The sequence below is a fragment of the Actinia tenebrosa genome, unplaced genomic scaffold (assembly GCF_029948245.1).
Source record: "Actinia tenebrosa isolate PJP-AT-01 unplaced genomic scaffold, QUT_ActTen_1.0 PGA_scaffold2__45_contigs__length_23673736, whole genome shotgun sequence".
Lineage (NCBI taxonomy): Eukaryota > Metazoa > Cnidaria > Anthozoa > Actiniaria > Actiniidae > Actinia > Actinia tenebrosa.
Window position 1 is genome coordinate 2,535,878 of NW_028292579.1, and position 26,864 is coordinate 2,562,741.

At 39.6% G+C, this 26,864-nt stretch overlaps 2 protein-coding genes across 2 annotated transcripts in view; one reads left to right on the forward strand and one right to left on the reverse strand.

Annotated features, from left to right (window-relative positions):
* Window positions 1-15,718, forward strand: part of LOC116289756 (uncharacterized) — a 34,680-nt gene extending 18,962 nt beyond the window's left edge. Inside the window, exons 15-28 of the mRNA XM_089033530.1 lie at window positions 573-910; window positions 2,356-2,624; window positions 3,508-3,750; window positions 4,645-4,770; window positions 5,494-5,727; window positions 5,997-6,248; window positions 6,535-7,084; window positions 7,474-7,796; window positions 8,467-8,691; window positions 9,338-9,602; window positions 10,251-11,187; window positions 11,551-11,770; window positions 11,999-12,167; window positions 13,051-15,718. Of these exons, the coding sequence (XP_088889656.1) occupies window positions 573-910; window positions 2,356-2,624; window positions 3,508-3,750; window positions 4,645-4,770; window positions 5,494-5,727; window positions 5,997-6,248; window positions 6,535-7,084; window positions 7,474-7,796; window positions 8,467-8,691; window positions 9,338-9,602; window positions 10,251-11,187; window positions 11,551-11,770; window positions 11,999-12,167; window positions 13,051-14,777 (5,878 nt within the window). The 3' untranslated portion in view covers window positions 14,778-15,718. The remainder of the gene's footprint in view (window positions 1-572; window positions 911-2,355; window positions 2,625-3,507; window positions 3,751-4,644; window positions 4,771-5,493; window positions 5,728-5,996; window positions 6,249-6,534; window positions 7,085-7,473; window positions 7,797-8,466; window positions 8,692-9,337; window positions 9,603-10,250; window positions 11,188-11,550; window positions 11,771-11,998; window positions 12,168-13,050) is intronic.
* Window positions 15,719-18,094: 2,376 nt separating this feature from the next.
* On the reverse strand, window positions 18,095-20,508 carry LOC116289762 (uncharacterized). Its single transcript, XM_089033542.1, has 3 exons — window positions 20,339-20,508; window positions 18,997-19,128; window positions 18,095-18,357 (listed from the first exon to the last, which is right to left on the reverse strand). Exons 1-3 carry the CDS (start codon window positions 20,456-20,458, stop codon window positions 18,214-18,216), a joined length of 396 nt encoding a protein of 131 aa, XP_088889668.1. The 5' UTR covers window positions 20,459-20,508; the 3' UTR covers window positions 18,095-18,213.
* Window positions 20,509-26,864: the final 6,356 nt, after the last annotated feature.

Below are 26,864 nucleotides of genomic sequence, written 5' to 3' on the forward strand. Positions count from 1 at the left end.
AACCCTGAAACAACCTCTGGGCTGATCTAAGTCAGGGCATGACTGACTCACAGATAGAACCCTGAAACAACCTCTGGGCTGATCTAAGTCAGGGCATGGCTAACTCACAGATAGAACCCTGAAACAACCTCTGGGCTGATCTAAGTCAGGGCATGACTGACTCACAGATTGAACCCTGAAACAACCTCTGGGCTGATCTAAGTCAGGGCATGGCTAACTCACAGATAGAACCCTGAAACAACCTCTGGGCTGATCTAAGTCAGGGCATGACTGACTCACAGATAGAACCCTGAAACAACCTCTGGGCTGATCTAAGTCAGGGCATGACTGACTCACAGATAGAACCCTGAAACAACCTCTGGGCTGATCTAAGTCAGGGCATGGCTAACTCACAGAAAGAACCCTGAAACAACCTCTGGGCTGATCTAAGTCAGGGCATGGCTAACTCACAGATTGAACCCTCTACTATCAAACCCTCTACTCACAGATCAAATCCTCTACTATCATCAATATAGATGAGATGTGTAAAGCAAAGCTTGCTAAAAGGACTGTTGTATTCAAATTTCTAACAGATGTACTCAGAATTGTGATCTCAAGGTCAACTCCAACCAGAAGCTTGCCTACGAAATGACTTGCGAGGGTTGTGATGTGGACACCACTTATAAATGGGAAATCTTTGAGCTGAAATCGTGCGATGGTGGTCCTCTAGACACTAGTAACATGGATCAAATTCTTGATGCGACGGTGACAGGCATGATGGCTGGCGATAGCAGTTCCTTGCATATGGTTATACTTGAGAATAAGCTGGTGGGGGACAAGTGTTATACCTTCAAATTGAAGGCTACCAAGAAGAATGGAGTATATGGTGATAACGCTTTCACCATTCGAACCAATGATATACCTCATAGTGGTAAGTTCCGCTCATCCTTATGCTGTTCGTTGTCATGTTGTCTTAAGTTGTCTTATGATATACCTCATAGTGGTAAGTTCCTCTCATCCTTATGCTGTTCGTTGTCATGTTGTCTTAAGTTGTCTTATGATATACCTCATAGTGGTAAGTTCCTCTCATCCTTATGCTGTTCGTTGTCATGTTGTCTTAAGTTGTCTTATGATATACCTCATAGTGGTAAGTTCCTCTCATCCTTATGCTGTTCGTTGTCATGTTGTCTTAAGTTGTCTTATGATATACCTCATAGTGGTAAGTTCCTCTCATCCTTATGCTGTTCGTTGTTATGTTGTCTTAGGTTGTCTATACAGACACGAGTGAAAAACGTCTGCGCATGCTCTGAATCCGTATGCAAATTAGTTAAAACATAATTAAATTTGACTTTCAAACATGCCTGATAAATTGGACTTCACAAAATGCCAAAACTTAGTGTCCATGCTTGAAACTTAAAGCTAATTCTTTCATATTGTGTTTGTTAATAAAGTATCTTGGTCTGACAAAAGTATATTCTTTTTTGTATACTTGGAGAAAACAAACATTCATTTTCTCACTCAAACTCTTCAAAATTCTTAGAAAACGTGCTGAAATGCACGCATGCGTAAACGTTTTTCTCTAGTGTCGTCTATACGAGGTTGTATTTCGTTCTCTCTTATCTATGTGGGAGGGCACTGGTGGCAATTAGTAAGTTAAGGGGACTGCCTACTTTTGAACGTTCGATTTGAGCCCACGATGTGCACGCGCTCAAAAACCGCTGAAAAATCTACAAGATTTTATTGAAGAACCATACGCGTTTTGAGCTTCAACAGGGCAAAACCCTCAAATTTTGCACGGAACTCTCTATTTTTTAATAGCTTATTTGAATAAACTCCTAAAAATCTAGGTTATATCAACATTTTAGAAAAAGTTAAATATTCTAACACATGAAAAAATAGATGTTTGTAGGGATTTTTGTTCGACTTTATAAGATTTTTTAAGAGCACCGAAACTACAAAATATGACAAATCAATAAATCTATTTGTCTTTTTGTCAAAAATATCCACGTATTATTGTAGAATGATTGACTAGCCTTCATTCGTGCAATCATAGAGTCTGCAAATAAGTATTATCTTATGAATCTTAATTTTTTTCTAATCACTTCCGGTGGCGCAATTTTTGCTCCAAAAGCTCGCGCGTAGGCTTCCATTAAATGCTGATTATCTCGAAAACATGCTCGGGACACCCAGTTTTTCTTTTCAGATTTGGAATAAGCATTAAATTTCAATTCGGAAAATCGAAGCTTTAAAAAAAAGTTTAATATTTTTTTTACACCACAGTAGACCGTAGACTTACTGATTTGTGCAATTTCTTGCAAAGTTTTTCACCGATATATCGTATGCACTCTATCAAATGAATATTATTACAATTTCTAGGCTCCATGAACATCAATCCTCGTACGGGAATGGCACTGAATACTACTTACGCAATCTACCTGGATAACTGGATAGACACTGACCTGCCATTGGCATACGAATGCGGTATAAGACAGGGCGAAGATTTCAAAATATTGGCCAAAACTCAAGAACCCCCGATTGGGCTAAAACTCCCTGCCGGTGACCCTCAAAACGATGACTTGCTGGAGATTGAGTGTTGGATATCTGATAGAGCTGGTGCTGCTACAGTAGTGAACAAGAGGGTTCAGGTATGTGTGTCATGCGTTTATATTCCAAGGGTGGTACCAAGAATAAAATAATATTTTACAAGAAAAATGAAAGATATTAAAGGACGTTTAGGGTTAACAGCCAACCTGTTGAAATCATCCTCTATCTGCCGAACCCCTTAAGGAGCAATCTAAAATCTAAAGAGGAAGCTATATACTGGCTTTCAACAGAATACTCTCTGGTTGATAGCACATGACGGGCAGTGTTTGCCTGTCATTGTAGGCTGGTAATGAGATTCATGAGGTTCATTCAGCTGAATGATACTAAGCAATAGAATACTCTCTGGTTGATAGCACATGACGGGCAGTGTTTGCCTGTCATTGTAGGCTGGTAATGAGATTCATGAGATTCATTCAGCTGACTGATACCAAGCAATAGAATACTCTCTGGTTGATAGCACATGGCGGGCAGTACTTGCTTGTCATTGTAGGCTGGTAATGAGATTCATTCAGCTGAATGATACCAATAGCGCAGCGCACTGATTCTAAAGATAACTTAAAGATTCGGACAAACATTGCATTCTGTTTAACCGCTACGAGGATTATACGAACCGATTTTATTATTTTTACTTAAAGTTACAATAATAACCCATGTAAACTAAGGCCAACTGCGATCGGCTGTGAAAATTATCTGCTGAAAGTAAACTTGTAACTTTGTTTGTCCGAATTTCGCCTTTGTCTTCGTTTTTATGACGTCACGGTTTTTATGACGTCACGGTTGCGCTGCGATATATACTCTCTGGTTGATAGCGCATGACGGGCAGTGTTTGCCTGCCAATTAAGGCCCCCCCCCCCCCCCCTCCACCATCTGAGATTATCAGTACTGATTTAGACTTACGTTTCGTGCTGCCTTTCCATCCAACAGGTCAAACCAATGAACATCACAGAAGACAAGCTTTTGAACTTCCTCAACCAGACCATCAACGGCAAAGATGGTCCTTTAAGTAAAGCCGTACAAGAGGCAGACTTTGCCGCGATCTTCCAGCTGACTCACTCGGTTTCCAACATGATGGAAGACATGTACAGTGCTGCGGAAGAAGCCAAGAAACAGAACCTTACTGAAGAGCAGAAGCAAGTGCTGCAGCAGGAAGAGAATCAACGCAGTGAAGTGAGTGTTAGGTCCTGGCTAAACGAGGAAACATATTTCCAGAAACATGTTTTCCTGTCAAAACTGTCAGGAAACATCGGGAAACAATGTTTCCATGCGTCTTGGAAACAGAAAATGTTCTGCCGCACAGCAGTAACATTTTTTGCGTCTTGGAAGCAAAATTTGTTGCACGCAGCAATGTTTCGCATGTGGCTAAACTTGGAAACATCGGGGAGACTTGAGCACGGTAAACATGTTTCCTCGTTTAGCCAGGGCCTTAGAATGAAAATTGTTATTTTATAAATTCTGCGTGACAAGGATGGTAGCGGTTTTCGTGTGTCTGTAAGAAGCTTGGTGCCGTAGCGTGCCTTGCCGTGACCGTGATGTTTTCTAGGATTTTGATTTTTTTCTCGCTCATTGTCATTGGTCTGGCGTACTTGATCTTGGCGTGACTGTGTCCGCGCGGTGTTTATGCCGTGTTCCGTGTATTTGATGGAATTGAATTCTCGCGCAATGTGAATTGTCTGGCAAATCCCTTGCCGTGTTACGCTCGCGTTTGTTTTGCCACACGTTTGTCACACATTCTTCAAGCGTAAGTTATATGTGTTCTGTCGTAGTACATTGAAGAAATAGAAAACGCTCGCGCGTGCTGTGTGCAGTTATAAAGCACGCGGGGGTTGGCAGAACACGAGAGAAGTGGAGAAGTATTAGGAGAAGTACGACGCGTAGCAGATTGCTTCTCGACACTTCTCAAGTGTTCTGCCAATCCCCAAGTGTTTTATAACTCCAAAGCAAGCAAGTTTTTTTTCTTTCATAAAGTACAAATTACAATAACCGTTATTTTGGATACGAATGCGATGTATTTGCTGCGATGAACACGAGCAGAAGATAACAATATCGAATTTCTGATTTCAGCTCAAACTGTCTTTGATGAAAACTCTTTCCACTGTGGACATAGGGACCCTCACGGATGGCAAACTAATGGCGGGAGCTGTCGATGAGCTTACCAAAGGATATAAAGATCTTGGAAGTACAAGTCAGGTAGGGCAGTAATGATGATAGGAATGCCAAGAATAGTGATAATGATGATAGCGATAACAGTGACGGTGATGATGATGATGATGATAGGAATGCCAAGAATAGTGATAATGATGATAGCGATAACAGTGACGGTGATGATGATGGTGATGATGATGATGATAGGAATGCCAATCATGTAATAATGATGATAGCGATAACAGTGACGGTGATGATGATGATGATGATAGGAATGCCAAGTATAGTGATAATGATGATAGCGATTATAATGACAGTGATGATGATGATGATGATAGGAATGCCAAGTATAGTGATAATGATGATAGCGATAACAGTGACAGTGATGATGATGACGAAATGGTGTTGATGACAACAATGGCAGTGATAACGAGAATGTAGATTATGATGATGTTGATGATGACACTGGTGATAGTGATAACGATAATGATGATGATAATAATGATGATGATGACACTGGATATATTGTTAACGAGAATGATGATAATAGTGATGATGATGATGATGACACTGGTGATAGTGATAACAAGAATGATGATAATAATAATGATGATGATGATAACGCTTGTGATAGTGATAACGAGAATGATGATAATAATAATAATAATGATGATGACGACGATGATAGTACAACAATAATCATTCATGATAACGGTGGTGGTGATGGTGATCATCAATCCTCAACTCATTTAAAACTCTCTCTACCAGGAAATGGGATTATCCATCCTGGACAAGATCAAGAACCAACTTCTAAATGCTCCAGTTACTGACACGGGTTTCAGCGATGTTATCGACACGTCCAAATCGTTAATAAGTGCGATGACTCAAATTGGCTTGTCATCCGCCATTGCCACCAAATTCAACTCGAGTGACTCTCAGTTTGACATTACTGGAATCACATCCAATGACAGCCTGTCAGGGCTGGTGTCAAGCTCTGAAAGGGTATGTGTTATTTCCGATCTAGCTTATATGAACTTATTCCCTTCTTTCGTATACCCATAATACTTTTCGGATTTGGGGAGAAACAAGAGGGGAAAAACCGCACTTATTTTCTTGAAGACTGATCAGACGTAAAAGACCCACTGAAGATGCTGTTAACGACCATCTTCAGTGCCCGTGCTAATACTACAGTATACTGTTGGCATTATCCACGTATTTGCCTTATATTTACTGTTTGAAATGATTCTATTTGCTCCGTTCATCTTGTTTAGGGAAAGGAACGTGTGCTTGCAATAGTCGACAGTGTGAACGAAATAGGAAAAAGAATACAAGACGCCATGTTGGCAGGAGAACCGTTTGCAGTGTTAAAGAGCAGTCAAATTAATAGTACTATAGGAAAAGCTTGGTACAAAGACCTAGGGGGGATGAACTTCGGGGACGGCCGCTCTGAAATCGTCTTCCCGTCGATTGAATCGATGGGACTTAAAATCAGCGATACTACGAAGGACTACATGAACTTGATGGTAATTATCTCTCTGTGTGCCTCTTTCACTTTACATGTATTTTAATGGTTATAGCTTTTGTGTTTGTGTCCCAATGTCTATCTGCCTTTCTGTCTGTCTGTCCTTGCCTGTCTGTCTGTCTTTGCCTGTCTGTCCGTCTTTCTGTCTGTCTGTCCGTCTGTCTGTCTTAATATCTGCGTTCACATGTCACATGTCGTCTGTCTGTCTGTCCAACGAGGAGCGACATTGTTTGAATGGTGTATACAAGTCAATCATAAGTCTAATTGTCTATGATTGTCATCACCAGTCAACAAGCACAAAGTCAACCCTGTTTACCTGGAGTAACACGAGCTCCCAAGTCAAATCCCAAGACGTCAGCATCAAGATGGCGTTGCCCTTACACAAGCCACTAGACACGTCGCACTTCACCGAAGACGCTATCATCTACATCCCCAAAAGCGCCGAAGAAATCGCTCCTTTGGAGAACCACTTCATGAGAATCTACAAAGAAGAAGAAAACTCGATTGAGTACTTACAAATTCATTCCTTTGAATTCACCTCTCCTGACGAGGCATCGCACATCCAGATTTTCCCCCAGAATGAGACTCACCTATACCAAGCTTTCCTTCAGTATAATGAAAGGGCGTACCCTGAACCCGGCAAATATATCTATAACTGGACTCTACCTAACTTTAGCAGCTGCAACATTCGATACATTAATCAATCTAAAGAAGTTACTGTTGGTAACACTAATCATGAAGTTGTGGAGGTTGTACCAAAGAGAGATTGCTTGACAGATCCTAATACAGTATTTATACCGTTTTCATTGGTCAACAAAACGGGAACCTACTACGTGTGTAAGTAAACTTGTCGCCTTACCTATACCTTATCGATACCGTGAAACAACCACTGGGCTGATATAAGTCAGGGCATGGCTAACTCACAGATTGAACCCTGAAACAACCTCTGGGTTGATCTAAGTCAGGGCATGGCTAACGCACAGAAAGAACCCTGAAACAACCTCTGGGCTGATCTAAGTCAGGGCATGGCTAACTCACAGATAGAACCCTGAAACAACCTCTGGGCTGATCTAAGTCAGGGCATGGCTAACTCACAGATCGAACCCTGAAACAACCTCTGGGCTGATCTAAGTCAGGGCAAGGCTAACTCACAGATCAAACAACCAGTGCTTGATTTCTTTTCGAAAGTGGTCTATTTGTCTTAATTGTCTTGTTATAATCCCCAGCTATTCTCTACCAAAATCAAGGAGGATCAAACCCAAGTGATTCACCATTGTCCCGACAGAAGAGAGCGATTCCCGGCACCCCGTGTGGTGGACACGGTCGAATGAAGCGTTCTTGTGTCATCATCCCACCTCCACCACCCAAACCTCCGACAGATCCTCCATGGGGTGCTCCACAGTTAGTCGGGACTCGACCTCCAAATGTAGACTTCTTAGGAAGACCAATCGACTTCAACAACACCATTTACTACGATGTCCGCATCTATAAAACAAACTGCATGTTCTTCAACAGGACTGCTAACACGTGGGGAAACAACGGCTGTAAAGTAAGTATGACGTCACAAGGACAAAAGAGACAAAAGACATCAGCTGACCTGAGAGAAAATGTTAGCCAATCAGCATCGAGAAAATTTTCAAAACTGAGGTGTCCCTTTTCCTCTTGAAATTATTGATTTCCAGGCTACCAAATGAAAAAAAACAAAACGTTGCTAATAAATAACAGGACGATAAGTATATGTAATAGGACTCCATGCTGTCTAATTAAGAAATAATTGGACGAGGAAAATTCTGAGGACTGACAAAATTGGATGAGGCCGTAGGCCCCTTTTTCGCTCGTCAACTTTCACAGCCTTCATAACGCCTTAGTTCTGGAGTGATGTCATTTCAAGTCATCCAACATGGCGGATATGACGATAACTTTCAGAGAAAGCATCCCTAGTCAAATTGTTTTCAAATGACAATATCTTGTTTCGTCTTTCATCTCGACTTTTATCGCTTTTTTTCTTTTGTTTTTTCGTTGCTTGGATAGCACTTCATATGTGGTCTATTTTTGTCATCCAGGAAGCACTTTCACCAAGGAATTACTTAATTTTGGCTCATATAAAGTACCAACTTTCAAGCCTATTTGCCTGAAAAGTGTGGTAGTGTTAGAGTTGATTTTTTACGACAAACTTTCATCGACAACGTTTTTACAATTTTTTTATTTTATTCTTTTAGGTTGGTAATGAAACTCGTCAAGATCGCATCCAGTGCAGGTGTAACCATTTCACAAGCTTTGGTAGCGACTTCTTTGTGGCGCCCAACCCTATCGACTTCGACAAAGTGTTTTCAGCGGATCTGAGCAAGAATCCTGTTGTCCTGTCCGTCGTGTGTAGTATCTTTGGACTGTATCTTATTTTAGCCGTCTTCGCTAGACGTGCTGACAAAGCCGATGAAAAGAAGGTACAGGAATTATGAAGAAACAGAAAACGCGCGCGCGTGCTGTGTGCAGTTATATAGCACGTGTGCATTGGCAGAACACGAGAGAAGTGTTAGGAGAAGCACGACGCGTAGCAGAATGCTTCTTGACATTTCTCGAGTGTTCTGCCAATCCCTAAGTGCTTTATAACTCCACACAGCACAGCAACTTTTTTATTTCTTTTATAAAATACAAATTACACGAATGACGCAACTGAAAGTGCGTGCGCGCGCTGTGTGCTCTTATAAAGCACTTGCTCATCCCAACCAATCAGAGATTTAGAGCAATTACTTTATAATGATTAATCGAGCAGTTTTCGCATGACTGTGAAAAGCTCACGGTCGTGACACGGCAAGCAATACGTCAGACCAACCACATTGCATGAGAATTTACTCTCCATCCAATCAAATACCTGGAACACGACATGAACACGACATGAACACGACGCGGACACGGTCCCGCCAATGTCGGGGCACTGCCAGACCAATCACATTGCACGAGAAAAATATCCCCCAATCAAAATTATAAAGAATGCTCTTTCTTTTTTATTTTTATCGTAGACACCTAACTCGTAACTTAAACCTTTGAGGACGTACAACTGATTTTTCTATTTTCACACTTTCGTTTTAGACCGGAGTGACTCCATTACCTGCCAACGCAGCACCAGGTTCTCATTCCTACCTCGTGTCTATCCATACTGGGGTCAGGATGAATGCAGGCACAACAGCGAACGTTTGTATCGTTCTGTCTGGAGAGAATGGAGAGGGTCCCCCTACATTGCTTAAAGATCCAGAGAGACCATTGTTCACTAGAGGTGCTGATAACTCTCTTGTCATGACTATACCTTATGATATTGGAAGACTAACGCATGTGCGACTTTGGCATGATAATACAGGTGAGGATAGTACAAGGCGATTAATAACATGATGATGATGATGGTAATGGTGATGATTATGGTGATGGTGATGACGATGGCGATGGCGATGATGATTGATGACGATGATAATGTTGATGATGGTGATGATGATGGTGATAATGGTGATGATGATTATGGTGGTAATGATGATAGTGATGATGATAATGATAGTGATGGTGATGATGATGATGTTGATGATGGTGATGATAGTAATGATGATGATAATGATGGTGATGATGCCCATAGTGTCGATGATGATGCTATTACAATGACGATAATGGTGTTGATGGTGACAATGACACTGGATATATTGTTAACGAGAATGATGATGATAATAGTGATGATGATGATGATGACACTGGTGATAGTGATAACTAGAATGATGATGATAATAGTGATGATGATGATGATGATGACGATGATGATAATGATGATGACCATGGTGTCGATAACGACGATGATGACAATGACGATGATAATGATAATAACAATGTCGATGCATGATTGTGTTGTTGATGATGATGATGCTGATATAGTCTTTAGACCAAAAGCATTTGTTTTTTACAAGGGTAACGGTCTGCTATGTTACGGATAACATAACTAAACAACTCCTATTGTTTTTTCCAGGCGACAACCCCTCGTGGTATCTCAGTCGTGTGGCTATCGAGGATCTTCACACTCATAAGAAATCCTACTTCGTGTGTGAACGATGGCTAGCTGTCGAAGAAGACGATGGTCGGGTCGATAGGATCCTTCCCATCGCCAGCAAGAAAGAACTCACACAATTCAGCCATCTGTTCGTCGGCAAAACAGTGCGCGAATTGGGTGACGGTCATCTTTGGTTCTCAATCATTACTCGCCCGCCACAGAGCGTCTTCACCAGACTGCAGCGTCTATCTTGCGGCATATCGTTACTCTACTGCACAATGATTACTAGCTGTATGTTTTATAATACAGGAGGAGGGCAGGAGAATCCTACTTATGTCTTATACATCGGTTCCCTCAAGATCGATCTTCGGCAGATGGTCATTGGCCTACAATCAAGCCTTATAGTCTTCCCCGTGAATTTATTACTCGTGCAGGTCTTTAGGAAGATCAGGCCCAATGAACCAGCCAATAGCGATGATGATGACTTCAGTGAAGACTTCGAAGACATCAGCACTTGTTCAGACGAGGAAGAAAGAGCAGAGAAATCGGAAGAGAAGAAGAAGAAAAAAAAGGAAAAGAAGAAGGGATTGCATCCAAGATGGAGATACGTTGCCTGGACTGTCTTCGGCTTATCAACCTCAGTATCTGCGACGTTTACAGTATTCTACAGCTTGAGCTGGGGACCCGAGGTAGCTAATAAGTGGATGGTAGCCTTTGTCCTCTCGTTCTTCCAGAGTGTTCTTCTCATTCAACCAATCAAAGTCCTCCTCGCCTCCGTCGTCTTTGCATTGATCATTCGAAAGCCTATTGCAACCGAAGATGAAAATCAAGATGACCTTCCAGATACAATCGAAAGTAACAACAAGTCATTATTTGCTGATGATCTTGGATGTTACGATAAGGGCGTGACTAGAGGGTAAGTACGTTACGTGATGATGATGATGGTGATGATGATGATAATGATGATGATGGTGATGGTAACGAGGGTGATGATGATGGTAATGAGGGTGATGATGATGGTAATGAGGGTGATGATGATGGTGATGAGGGTGATGATGATGGTAATGAGGGTGATGATGAAGCTGATGCGGATGACGGTAATGATAATGGTGATGATAATGATGATGATGATGATGATGGTGATAATGATGATGATGGTGATAATAACGATGGTGATGAATAGATGATGATGAGGATGTTAACGATGATGATAATGATGGTAATGATGATAATGATGGTGACCAGGTTCTAATGAATTAATAAATGCATTGTCTTACAGGCCTCCAGACGAGTTCATGTTGATGCAAGCACGACAAAAGCGACTCAAAGAAATCCAAATGACTACAATCCTACGAGAAATCTTCGCCTACTTTATATTCCTCGGGGTGCTGCTACTCGTCGCCTATGGCAACAGGGACCCTAATGCCTACCTCCTGAGGAAGAGCTTGATGCAACAGTTTGTTGACTTTACTGATGAAGAAAATGTTGGACTTGGAAGTGTAAGTATTAGGAGTGATTTGTCTAGTTATGGATGGTGAGAAAACCCTTACTGTGAGAATAGAAGGAAGAAAGGTTTGATAACCATCTCTCATTCATATCTCATTGTAAAGCGCCTTTGATCATATCAATATGGAAAAGAGCGTAATGTTAAATCCAAAATCACAATTACAATCCAGAGCTGAGATCAGTTACATTGTAGTAAAACGATGGCTCGTTTTTATTTCAAGGCGGGCGATGCCGACTCGTTCTGGCACTGGGCACGAGAGACTTTAATCCCCGGCTTGTACCCAGGCCCCCTCTACAACAACAAGAGTGACAAGTACACGGGATTTATTACTGACCGTAACAACTATTTGGTTGGAATATCGCGTCTCCGACAAGAACGAGTCAAGAAAGGTATGTGTCGTATTGATCGTGCTGGGCATTGAAAATTTACAAATGGAATACTTACTATCAATCACGTGACTCTTTGGGGTTGACTGGGGGGCAACCAAGGGGTTGACTGAGGGGCAACTAGCGGATTTTAAGTCAAAACATATCAAAATAAGTCCTCAACTATGGTATTCGACATTTCTACGACTTGAAACCAGAAACCAAGAGATTAAAGCAACCTCCAAGATTCTTCAAGCCATTCAAAACGCAGCTATTACCCATATTAAGCTTTACTCTATATGTTAGTGTCGAAGTTGGAGTAGAGAAAGCTCACTCCATATATAGTATGATCAATTCCATATTTGGATTGTGCGGAAAAGCGGCTAACAAAATAGGCCGTCGTTTTATGACGAGTTCGACATGAACATTTTTGAAGAAGAAAAGAAAAGAAAAAAGGACAAGAAAAAAAGAAAAACTTTGGAAAATCGAGGAAGGATACGGGGACGATGCTAACTCGTGGGTCTGCCTCGCAGACAACAGACACAGGGAAATACGATACTCAATGTTTGATTTGCGGAAGTAACGTCTATTGATACCAACCTATAAACCGATTCCGGCTATGCTTGAGTGTAATGGGCTATTTTTTCAATGGAATACAGAATGTCCGAACAACAAAAACTCGAATTCATTAGATATTTTAGTAGTCTTTCTTGTACCTTTAGAATGCATTGAATCGATCTCAGATCACAGATTTCAAATCTCCGACTAACACCCTTTTTTGAAAATAGGTGTATACAATTTGACATCAAATATCTCAACAGCGTGATTTGTATAATATAGCAATGTCAGTTTAGAAGGAATACATCTGAAGAGGTTTATTAACGCAGACATGTTCGTTTGATTACAGACACGTGTACCATCGCCCCCGTGTTTCGGCACGAGTTCCCCACGTGTTTGGGGGGTTACTCTGTGACGGCAGCAGACACTGGAGACTATGACGTGGGGTGGAAATACCTGAACAAATCCACTACATCTGCCTCGCGCAAACGAAGAAGCCTCGAAGAACAGTTCTCGTTCGTGAGAGAGAACAGCAAGATGGTGAAATACGGTGACTCCAGTAAGGTCAAACCACGCATGCGCAGAGCTGTTGAACCAGTGTATGTTTCTACATCCGGTCGTCAGCAGCGAAGACGAGTGAAAAGCGGCGAGTCTAAGGTCTATTTCGTTCTTGACAGTGCGATACTTCCAGACGGTTCAATAATGTCTTGTCCTGCAAGATGGATGTATCATAATCCCATTGAGCTACGTGGCTTCCCTTACTGGGGTAAACTCTACTTCTACGGCGGGGGCGGCTTCCCCGCGGACCTCGGGTACGATTACTCTACAGCCCTAACAGTGGTAGCTGACGTTAACTCGCATAACTGGTTAACGGATCAGACTAGAGCGGTGTTCGTTGAATTCACCGTGTATAATGCTAATACCAATCTGTTTGGCGTTGCCTTTTTGTTCATGGAGTTCTTGCCAAACGGAGGGGCATTCCCAAGCGCTGCGTTCTCGATCTCCAGATTGTACAGCTACGTTGGACCTTTCGCTAAACTGATCCTGGCCATGGAAGTACTTATGCTGCTATTCATGTTCTACTTCATGTACCGGGAAGTCAAACTAATGGTCAAGCAAAAGAAACAGTATTTCCATGGTTTCTGGAATTGGCTTGAAGTTGCGCTCATCGTCCTGGAGTTTGTCATGGTGATACTGTTCTTCGCGCGCATGTGGGAGACAGATAAGAATTTCATCAAACTTCACGAAAACCCGAAGGACTTTGTAAGCTTCCAGTACGCTTCAGCATCAGACATGACCTTGACGTACGTAATCGGAATACTCGTGTTCCTCGTCACGTTACGATTCCTCAAGCTGCTAAGATTCAATAAGAAGATGGCATTCATTGGGACCACCATTGGATTCATAGCTAAGCCTATTGGACTCTTCATGATCAGTTTTTCGATCATCTTCTTCGCTTATGGAAGCTTTGCCCATTTGGTGTTTGGTCCGATTAACGACAACTACAAAAATCTTCTGTCTACTGGGGTAACGCAGATGCGCATTCTCCTGGGTGATTTTGATTATTATGACATAGAACATTCTGACCCAATTCTTGGGCCAATTTACTTCTTTACATTCATGTACGTGATAGTATTCTTCCTAATGAACATGTTTCTTGCAATCATCAACGATTCCTTTGCCGACGTAAAGGACTTGGAAAACGAAATGGCCAATGAGTACGAAATGGTTGAATTTATTTTGTCGAGGTTCAGGGCTCAGTTTAACTTCATGAAGAGACCTAACAACCACGTGAAAACCCCGTTGGGATTGGGCCCAGATATTCCCTTCTGGGAGTACAAACACAGGAGAGATTCCATCTGGAATGATTCCGAGTTCAGCACAAATACCGACTATGAATCACTGAAGATTAAGCGCAATGTCTTTGCAATGGGGAAAGATTTAGATGACTTGTTGGAAAGACTGGGTGACATGCACAAAGAGGATGTTGAATCGGATGAGCTGTTGATGATGACTTTGCAGTATGCAAATGGGCCTAATAGTGAGACTACTTCAATTGCTAGCGACATGTCATAGACACTGTATCAAAGACGTCTTATTCAATTAGCATCTCATTAGAATTGTAACCATAACAACACATTAAAAATCACCCCAACACTCTGCAAATTCATAGACCCCTTGCGTTGATTTCCTACAGGAATTGTTCTGGGGGACAAAACAATACCCCGTCTTTTCTTATGCAAAAAATAATCCTTTGTTTTTTCCCCTAGAATAATTCCTCTCAGGACTCAAGGGGTTTATATAACAAGTTGACTTAGAAGACACATTTCTATTACTTCAAGCATGAATCAAAGTATCTAGTAAGCTTATCTGGTGCTGCACAATAGGATGCATCGTCCCTTTAATGTACATTATACCAATTTCCAAGCCCGTACAATTCTCATACTCATTACCATATACACAAATTGGGAATTTTGCTTCAGAAATAGCATAGATAACAGCTTCAGTTCATACATATGATAATACAGGGTTTGAATTACAGTAATAATTCAATCTAATTCCTATGTAGCTTAAAATAGGAAGGGTTGGGAAAGGGGTCACGTTTACCACGGAGCATTTAATAACTCTCAGTTCATCTCAAATCATTACAACCATAACTTTTACCCAAAAAACTAGCTAAATGAACAGATGAAGGCAGCATTGATTTAAAAACAATACAGTCTAGTACAGAAGACTTTTACCTTTACTGGAATATTTAAGGAAAGAAATATAACTTTAAACAGTAAAAAGAGCTGCTTCAAATGGCTAGTATGAGAAAATATATGTATTTGAGATCTTAACATAACATATCTAAATTGTACATTGAACATTTTTGTATGACTATAGCTCGCAAAAATGTCTGACAAATTTCTCCAATCTGTTCTTAAAGATAAAGAGAAAAGCAAAAAATTTGATGCTCAACCAATGTTAAACAAAGCACAACTTTCAATGAAATAAAAATAAAAAATTGCACACAATTCTAGTGTCTTGTATGTGAAGTAATACCAAAAGAGTAGGGAACCATGAAATAGTTTTAAAAGTCTACAAGAATAATATTTGGAGCACTTGGAATTTAGGACTGGTTATTAGGAAAACGTAGGGAGCCCACTCCCCTCCAACATTTATATTGATACCCTGAAACAACCTCTGGGCTGATCTAAGTCAGGGCATGGCTAACTCACAGATAGAACCCTGAAACAACCTCTGGGCTGATCTAAGTCAGGGCATGACTAACTTACAGATCGAACCCTGAAACAACCTTTGGGCTGATCTAAGTCAGGGCATGGCTAACTCACAGATAGAACCCTGAAACAATCTCTGGGCTGATCTAAGTCAGGGTATGACTAACTCACAGATCAAACCCTGAAACAACCTCTGGGCTGATCTAAATCAGGGCATGACTAACTCACAGATAGAACCCTAAAACAACCTCTGGGCTGATCTAAGTCAGGGCACAGCTAACTCACAGATCAAACCCTGAAACAACCTCTGGGCTTATTTAAGTCAGGGCACTGCTAACTCACAGATAGAACCCCGAAACAACTTCCAGGCTGATCTAAGTCAGGGCACTGCTAACTCACAGATAGAACCCTGAAACAACTTCCAGGCTGATCTAAGTCAGGGCATGGCTAACTCACAGATCAAACCCTGAAATGACCTCGGGGCTGATCTAAGTCAGGGCATGGCTAACTCACAGATTGAACCCTGGAACAACCACTGGGCTGATCTAAGTCAGGGCATGGCTAACTCACAGATAGAACCCTGAAACAACCTCTGGGCTGATCTAAGTCAGGGCATGACTAACTTACAGATAGAACCCTGAAACAACCTTTGGGCTGATCTAAGTCAGGGCATGGCTAACTCACAGATAGAACCCTGAAACAACCTCTAGGCTGATCTATGCGAGGGCAGGCTTTGCAGATGGAGGAAAACCAGAGTACCCAGAGAAAAACTCTTGAATCAAGGAACAGACCTAACACACTCTACTCACATATGATGGCTAGTCCAGCACACAAATGCAAGACCCCAGGGGTGAGGGGTGAGTGCACTACCTCTACACCATCCTTTTGTAGACCCCTTACTTTATAGTCTATCGTATTTACCACTCCTGGGTGGATAGTGTAGTGTCTAACAGGTTTTGCAATCCAATTGATAAGGAAGCTAAAAGATCGAATTAGCCTTTATAAAACCATTAAAGCATATGTTACATCTCCTTGACTTCTAAATCTTACATCTCAGTCAAATGTGGTTTTCAACAATATTCAAGGATAACTATATATGATGCTGCATTCCTCAAATTGATACAAAGAAAAGGCATTTTATAGAATTCCATTCAAAAAACTTGAAAATCCCCAAAGCTGCCAAAAATATGGAGCGCAAAATTAGGTCTAAAATTAAATGAGTAAAGCCCCAAAATATAGCAATGAAAGTTCAAGTCTATAGATAATAATAACAATTTTATCTTCGAATTATTGGATAAATAAATAAATAACTTAGATATAAAAGGTTGCTTTTATAGTTTGAAAGTTGTAATAGTCTCACCTCGAGAATTGACGACGTTATTTTCTGCAAAATGTCAGTCATAATGGTCTAGAAAAACCTCCAAGGATTCCATGACTCTTCCTTTTTCTCTTCTGCTCTTTGTAGTATCCAGAATTTTCCAGGTGAGAAGCAATTTCTTTTTGTTTTTATGCAGGATTATTTTTGTTTATTTTTAAAAGAATCATTTTTTGAAAATGGCGGCTACATCCGGGTCTTGAATGGCGTCGCGCATGCGCATTGTTATCTCTTCTGAAGGAATAAGATGGAAAATGGGATTTTATGCACTGGGAGTAGGATTCACAAACAAAAAAATAGAGTGCATTCAGTTAAACCGTTGAATAGTTGACGTCACCTAAATTAGATAAGTTAGTTACTATTTTAGCTGACCTCACATAAATTTGAAACTACGAGTAAACAGCTACTGAGATCAGGGGGAGAAACGATGATACAAATGAATGTCTGTTGACTCATTTTCTGGTAAAACAACCCCCCGGATTAGCATGACCGTTATTTGACGCGCTTTTACTATTTTAGGTGACGTCAACTAAATAGTTATCTAAGTTAGATACATTTATCTAACTATTCAACAGTGTGACTGAATGCACTCTAATCAAGAACTAGAAACCGAATTGAGATTCAAGCAAATATACGCTGGGACGATGGGATTTGGTCAAAATGGGGGTTGAGATTAGGACCCCCCTCCCCCTTCGCGACCCTGTCTTCAGTTCTCTTCCCTTCCCTTCCCTTTCCTTCCCTATTAGAAATCTCAGACGATTGTAAATAAAAGATCAAATATAACAGTCTTCAAAACATCTTTCAAATGATGGTTTATTTACACACTTTTATGCATTGCGTCAAGTCCATTATTCACACCCTCGTTTAGTCGATTCAAACCGACCATAGATCCATCCTTGTGGTCGATATATAGAGTTCAGTTCTCTCTTTCCGCCTCATACTCGGGCTCTTCTTTAGGTACTAATACACACTGAAATTTCTCACGTCTTCCATAGTTGTCCATAGCCGTCAGTGCACATGTTAGACCAGTACTGCACGGGCAACTGTAGTGGAGTCCCGGCTTTTTTTGAAAAGGAAAAAGGAACAATTCAGACAATTCATAAACTGGTTAAGGAAATCAAGGGTGTTGTAGCGGAAGCACTGACTTGCCTCTCACGTCTGAGGTCAGCTAAACTGCCCTAAATTCTCATTCGCTCTGTGAGTTAGCCATGCCCTGACTTAGATCAGCCCCGAGGTTGTATCAGGGTTCTTTCTGTGAGTTAGCCATGCCCTGACTTAGATCAGCCCAGAGGTTATATCAGGGTTCTTTCTGTGAGTTAGCCATGCCCTGACTTAGATCAGCCCAGAGTTTGTATCAGGGTTCTATCTGTGAGTTAGCCATGCCCTGACTTAGATCATCTGTGAGTTAGCCATGCCCTGACTTAGATCAGCCCAGAGGTTGTTTCAGGGCTCAATCTGTGCGTTAGCCGTGCTCTGACTTAGATCAGTCCAGAGGTTGTTTCAGGGTTCTATCTGTGAGTTAGCCGTACCCTGACTTAGATCAGTCTGGAGGTTTTTTTTTCAGGGGAATTGATAAAAAGTTAATGGAATTCCTCCTTCCCCAAAACACACTAAAACCTTTTTGGAGGTTTAGGAGCTCCCCACACCCCCTACTTGCTACGACTAGTTGTGAGAAACGTATAAGCATTACTCTGCTTACCTTAAGAGATCGACTACAAAGATTACCTAGTTTAGGTCTCTTTTTACAATACTTCACTGCTGAATTCCATACACGGACACAACATTCGCCCTCACTACAGTCACTTGCAGTCTCACATTGTTCCATACTTGTCTAAGAATTAAGGTATAGGAAAAATTAAAACAAGTTCTCGTATTTTATTTAATATGGTATCAATCTCTTTAAATTTATACTTTGCTCTTTTTGATATGATTATCTTTTTGATGGCATTATCTTTGATGCTATTCTTAGTCTGACTAGACAAAGCTTATTGACTTTCTAGAGGAGTCGTGTGGGTTGGGCTGATCGATTTATTTATAGATTTGAAAAGATTTTTTGCTTTCTCATTTTCTCCGCAATTTTTATTTTTCATGAGCAAGAACAAGATGGGAAGCTAAGTGAAATGACAATGAAATGGCTTCCCATCATATAGCATACAGTAATGATTTACAGCACATAACATTGAAATGGCTTCCCATAAGATTTATAGAGGATATTTACATGGGCGCTTGGAGATACGAATTTTATCTTCGAGTGTTGAAAAGATCTCTCAAAAGTGAGCGCAGCGAACGAGTGAGAGATTTTCAACACGAGAAGATAAATTTCGTATCTCCAAGCGCCCATGTAATATTCTGTTTATTATATAATTATCCATAAAATCAACTAAATAAGCTTTTTATTATTATAAAAAGCTTTTATTTATAAACCAATAGCTTAAATACACATGGTAACGATATTTTCACATGTGAAATAACATGTTATTTTCACATGTGAAAATATCAGTTTTTCGAAAAGGAGAAATATAGGTATTTTATGGATAATTATATGATAAAATGGGTTATCTTATGAGCCGGTAATGTACACGGTCCTACATGGTGTAGACATAACATGACTTCCCATAAGAATGGTCATTGCATGCGAGGGTAATGTACAAGTACATGCCGTAACATTCAAATGGTTTCCAGTAACAATACTTAGTATCGTATGAGAAACATACGATACGTCTTCTATCCGCAAAGATTATTAAGAAATTCACTCCTTCCAAAAATCTTTCCAAAACTTAAGAAGAGATAACTAGCTAAAAACTAGTGTGAGCTGCGTCGGTGTTGCTAATGAAACAGTATTGATAAAAGGATAAATTTTACACCGTGAAAAGATGAAAAAACGTACTGACGTTTCGGACGCTAGTCCTTCGTCGGAGTCAAAGAGGAAAAACTTTTTAAAATTTTCAAAAGTTAGTAAATATATCTATGTAAAACTTTGCTTTTCTCAACAAAGTATCCGAAAAATTACTAATATTCGTTAATATTATCTCACCACTTACCATTCTGGTGATGAATTCTTCATTTTCAAATACTGGGGAACCTCCAACATCAGCAATATATGTCATTACAAACATACAAACGGAGAAAATAGCGAAGGAAATCAAACTGTACGAAGCCATGTCTAGTGAATAATAAATAAGTCAGTCCAGGTTAGTGTGGATTTGGTTGTTGCAACTATTCCAGTAAAGTATGTAAAAGATGCCAAGGTTGGCCGCTTTTATATCCATTCCTTGATCAAATAGCGTTGATTAAAATCAAAAACTCACCATTGATGTATTATTGTTATTGAAGTAAATAAGTCCCAAAAGATAGTAATTGTTGTGGGAAAGTTTTTGAGCATAATTTTGTCTTTTAATTAGTTCCAATTGGCCGGCTTTATGAAACTTGTTTTAAAAAGCCCTTTATATATCTAGCTCATGAAGAGAGTATACGCTCATAGCCCAGCATGTACGAAGGCTTGATTCTAAATATTTGTTTCATAACATTAAACGCCGATGTAACGAAGTTTGTCTGTCTCTTTATCTGTACGTCAGTCGTCAGAATCATTTGTGCTTTACGCGATATGCTGATAAAATCATAGGCAAAAACCTATCGGTAAAAAAGTAATCATTGGCTTCCAATAAAAATGGCTATTGTTTGAGTGGGAAACATTCGGTACTGACTTACAGTACGCACGCGGTACGACATGCCGTAACATTGAAATGGCTTCCTATAAGAAGGTTATCGTATGAGTGGTAACATACGGTACTGACTTACAGCGCGTACACGGTACGACATGCCGTAACATTGAAATGGTTTCCCATAAGAATGGTTACCGTATGAGAGGGAAACATACGGTACTGACTTACAGCGTGTACACGGTGCGACATACCGTAACATTGGAATGGCTTCCTATAAGAACGGTTATCGTATGAGTGGGAACATACGGTACTGACTTACAGTACATACACGGTACGACTTGCCGTAACATTGAAATCGCTTCTTATAAGAATGGTTATCGTATGAGTGGGAAACATACAGTACTGACTTACAGCGTGTACACGGTACGACATGCCGTAACATTGAAATGGCTTCCTATAAAATTTTGAATAGTTTTAAATAGTCAATATTGTAAACTTTTCCAATTAGCGTAGTGTATATATTTTGATCGTTGCAAGGCGCATTTGAAAACGCTATGAGTCGAATTTGCACCATATAAATATATATTATTATGTTAATATTGGGATTAACAGCGTTTCCATGGAGTGGCTCTTCTTCCACTGAACTGCTACATAAAGTTTAAAAGTTGATTTTTGAGGAAGGAGGAAAAACCGGAGAATCAAGAAAGAACCCTCAAAGCACAGGAGAGAACCAACAAGCAACTCTACTCACATACGCCGCCGAGTTTGTGAATCGCATTGGTGATTGACAAGCGCTTTGATCGCGCGCTAAACCACCCATGGTTTGCCAGAGAACCTTGCGACATTCTCTTAAGGACTATTACTTTATTGCTCATCAGTAAAGCTTTGGAAGAATATTTATATGCATGCAACTCAAACAGAAAATCTCATTCTTTTGAATGAAAATCTGATGATGCATAGTCTATAAGGGAGAAAACATTACGCCCAAAAATTCACTAGTTGTACGAGTATGAGATATATTCAACAATTAGACTTGCAGCCCGAATGATCTACGAATCATTAGCCCATAAAACCGAAGACCGCATGGGCTATTGACTTTAGACCATGAGAGCGAAAGATCAGCATAAACCTATATACTAATCAGTGAAATAAATGATTGAACCTTTGAAATTAGGTTGAAATTAATAATCCTTTTTTTGTGTGTGTGTGGTTGTTTTGGTCTTCAAAACTGGCCCTTTTCGCTATTAGTGATCTATCAATAATAAGTCTGCAGTCTGCCTTCTTCCAGCCAATCAGAGCACAGGATTAATTATTGATGATAGATTATTAAAGGTTTATACTATCTATATTTACACTAAGAAGAATGAGGTATATCCAAGGTTAAATCCTAAAAGACGTCTACAAGATGTGCGCTTGTTTTGGCTAATAGACGTGACGTTGTGTCTTGTTTGTTATGTCGTGTTTGACTGAGTATCGGCGCCGTGGCTAAAATAGGAAATGTGTCATCGTGTTACAACAGGAAAGAAAGACTAAACAGGACGGACAGTTGGATAGAAATAAAACCATGGGTGACGTCTCAGTAAGTTTGAAAATGAACGCATAAATGAATTTATTACACATTTAAGCTCGATATCCGTGAAATAAAGCCGTGAATAAAAACCATATCAGTGAAGTGATACGATATCACTTCACGGTAAACTGTCCAATCAAATCTTGCGATATATTTTACTTGAACCAATCACATTATCACATAAATCTCTATTTAGTGTTTATTTCTATCAAATTCAAGATGAATTTTGTGCTTCTTACATTTTTAATTAAGCTTTAATATCTTGAATGATTTTGAATTGGAAACGTATAATTCTTTAACATTTTGAAATGGTGTAAGTCGGTTAAGGATATTTAAGACAATAAAACATTTTGTGTGTGTTATATATCGAGCCTAAATGTGTAATAAACAAATTATTACATGTTAAGAACTTGATATCGTTTTTATTCACTCGTTTTTCCGTATCATATCGCGAACGAGCGACGAGGACTCGCTCGTTCGCGATATGATACGGAAAAACTCGTGAATAAAAATGATATCAAGTTCTTAACATGTGATAATCTCTATGAATTAATGAACAAGAGAGAGAGAGACAGACAGACAGACAGACACACCTTTATTTAAAAACCATAGTTCCATGAGTATAAAACTTCTTTACATGGAAGTCGTTATTGATTAATAAAATATAAATATATAATCCTAAAAAGTTGAAAAATATTAGAAATGATTTAAATAACAAAGAGAAAAAAAATCCTACTGAGAACTGACAGCACGCCATCTCATCAGACGTTTTTTAAATTCATTCTTTGTTGGAGCAGATTTAATTTCAGAGGGGAGAGAGTTCCACATCTTAGCCCCTCTGTAATAAAAGCTACTCCTGAAAAAGTCTGTTTTTGGGATGTATGGTATTTCAATTTGATCGTTCCCTCTTAATTTAGATCTATAGGTGCTCGAATCCGAGGACCTCATATTAAATAAATTGCTTAAATACGATGGGCAATTTTCATGGAGAACGTCAAACATGAATGAACACAGTCTTTCCTCTCGTCTTTCTTTCAATTTGTCCCAGTTTAACTGTTGCAAAATGTCAGCAGACCTCACATCATAACCCTGACAGGTTATGATGCGAGCAGCTCTGTTTTGAAGCTTTTGAAGACGTTCTGCTTGACCCTTGTTCAAATTGCTCCAAACAAGGTCGCAGTAGTCAAACGTGGGCTGTATTAATGCTTTATACATTGTAATAAGGGTAGAAATTGGAACAAAATCTCGAATTTGTTTTAAACCGTAGATCGACTTGCCAACCTTCTTACAAATTTGTTCAATATGTGTATTCCAATTTAGGTTTTGGTCAATATAGACCCCAAGATGTTTAAGTGAACTAACTTTCTTGATGCCTGAACCATTAATCTCTATAGGTGCAAAACTGCCAAGACTCGAAATTTTAAATCTAGAGCCTATCAACATGTATTCAGATTTTACCACATTCAGACTAAGTTTGTTAGCCAATAACCAGACACTGATCTTCCTTAAATCAGAGTTAACCTTTCTTTGAAGTTCAGTAGCTGACTTTGCTGCAAAACTTACCAACGTGTCATCTGCATACAAGCGAGGTTTGGTATAGTCGAGGCAACATGGAATGTCATTTATGTATATTATAAACAGTAATGGTCCTAATATTGAACCTTGTGGAACGCCACAAGAAATGGATCTTGGTTTAGAAATTGAGTTTTCAACTACACAACATTGCATTCTATCGTGTAAATATGATTTGAAAAATTCTAGACTTATCCCATTAATTCCATAGTATTGAAGTTTGGATATTAAGATTTGATGTGATACGGAATCAAAGGCTTTAGCTAGATCTAAGGCTACTACTAGATTAGTCAAGCCTTTGTCCATATTGACATACCATTCATTTGTTGCATCAAGCAGAGCAGTTAGAGTGGAATGTAAAGGACGAAAGCCTGAGTTCGAAAGATTCAAAAAAGGATCTGTCACTGTTTGGTGGCCTATAAAAAGCACAAATTCCAAAAGGCTTACAGTTTGGTTTGACAATATCAATAACGATTATTTCATGATTGGTTTGTTCACATATAATATTTTCCCTGATTAAATACTTATTCCTGGAATGTATATATAAGCAAATTCCTCCTCCGAATCTATTCCTGTCTTTTCTAATTAAGACATAATTATTGATATTCATTAAATCATTAGAAATAAATTATTAGAGAGAGAAAGACAGACAGACAGACAGACGGAATGAAAGAAAGGAAGGAAGGAAGGAAGAGAGAGAGAGAGAGAAAAAAAGAAAGAAAGGAAGAAGGAAGAAAGAAAGAATACAGAAAGAAGGAACTAAGACGATACAATAAGCAGACTCCAATCCAAATAAGAAACGAACGCACGAACTACCCCCCACCCTCATCACCCCCCCCACCCCCCACCCTGCCTCCCGCCCGCATCCCTCCCTTCCCCTCCTTCCCTCCGCACCACTCCGCCTTCCTTCCTCTCTCTCTCTCGTCCCTCCCCCCTCCCTTCCTCCTCCTCCCCCTCCCCCTCCCGCCCTCTTCCCTTCCTCCCTCCCCTCCCTCCCCCTCCCCCCCCCTCCTCCTCCCTCCCGCCTCCTCCCTCCGCCTCCTCCGTCAGGCGGTGCCTCACCTCCTTCGTTTTCTCTTTTTATTATTAGAATTATTATTAAAAAAAGTGGTAACAATTTAAGATTTTTGTGTGCAAAGTCATCACAACTCATGTGAAAACTGTAGCATATACTTATTATTTCACTGAAGTTAGTCACCAACATACAGCACACAATAAATAGATCTCATTAGACATTTTAGGGTGGAATACTGGTGGATATTTTGAAGGGCAAGAAAAAATGTCCACTCCTATTCAACCCTAAAAATGTCTAATAACTTATTCATTATCCAACTCGTTATCTTAAACTGGTTTTTACTGTACAAATTAACCTAAAGTACATGCAAGTATAGCAGGATATTTGTATTCCCTGGCCTCCAGGATTTCTCCTGCAATATTTGTACTCTTACTTGAATAGCTGGATAATAAATTAAACAAGTCCTATTTTCTTACAATTTAGAACTCCCCCCATGAGTTAAAAAGGGTGAAGGTTTTGTAACATGTCACATACAGCTTTACCATGGCCCAAGTTTGCACTATGGTTCAAAACAATATGGAATTTTGCCAAACTTTATTTGCAGGTTTTTCAGGAATTTTTTTTTTCTGTGCTGGCATATATCGATCCACAATACATTTCAAACTTGGAATGCAGCATGCGACATGCAACAAAAATTCCTTCACCAACTTTTTTTGAAGAAGAGATAACTAGCTAATAACTAGTGTGAGCTGCGTCAGTGTTTCTAGCGAAACAGTAATGATAAAAGGGTAAATTATACATTGTGAAAAGATGATAAAACTTTTTTGAAATAGCTGACTGCATGTTCATGCATATATTTAAGGAATACCATCACTATGTTTCTTATTTTATAATGTTCTATAACAATCTAATACACAGAAATTCAAAAAAGGTTGAACACTCAATACTGCATACTGAATAGTGCATACTCAATACTGCATACTGAATAGTGCATTCCAAGACCAAAGTGCATTGTGGGTCTCGTTAATTTGAAATAAAAAGTAAATATACAGCAATTAACTCTCTACATGTAGTTAGTATATTGTGTCAGATGAAATACACTAAAAATAGAATAAATAATTCTTATTAATCCTACTTTAGACAATGTCACTATGACCCACAATGCACTTTGGTCTTGGAATGCACTATTCAGTATGCAGTATTCAGTATGCAGTATGCAGTATTCAGTATTCAGTATTCAGTATTCAGTATTCAGTATTCAGTATTCAGTATTCAGTATGCAGTATTCAGTATTCAGTATTCAGTATTCAGTATGCACTATTCAGCATTCAACCTTTTTGGAAATAGCTAGTGTATACAACGAAAATCACCAAACTATGGAATATGCCTGAATTATCTTATGACAGCCAAGCCCACTTTTGTGTGATTGCATAAGTTCCAAACATTCAACATATAGAGTGCAAACAATTAATCCGTGAAACACTATTTACTAAATAGTACAAAATAGTGCTAATTAAACAATAGAAAACAATGGAATTTGCATGAAATTGTGCTATTTAGTATTACTAAAGTTTCACAGTTATATTGTTCGCACTCTAGTCTTTAGTATGTACCATTTTGGCTCCATGTTGATTACATACACATGTAATGTTTGTTATAATTTATCAATAAAAATGGGTGGGGCAATCACACAAAAGTGGGTGCGCAGAAAATTAGGAACTAGTCATCATCATCATCTTTATTAAATC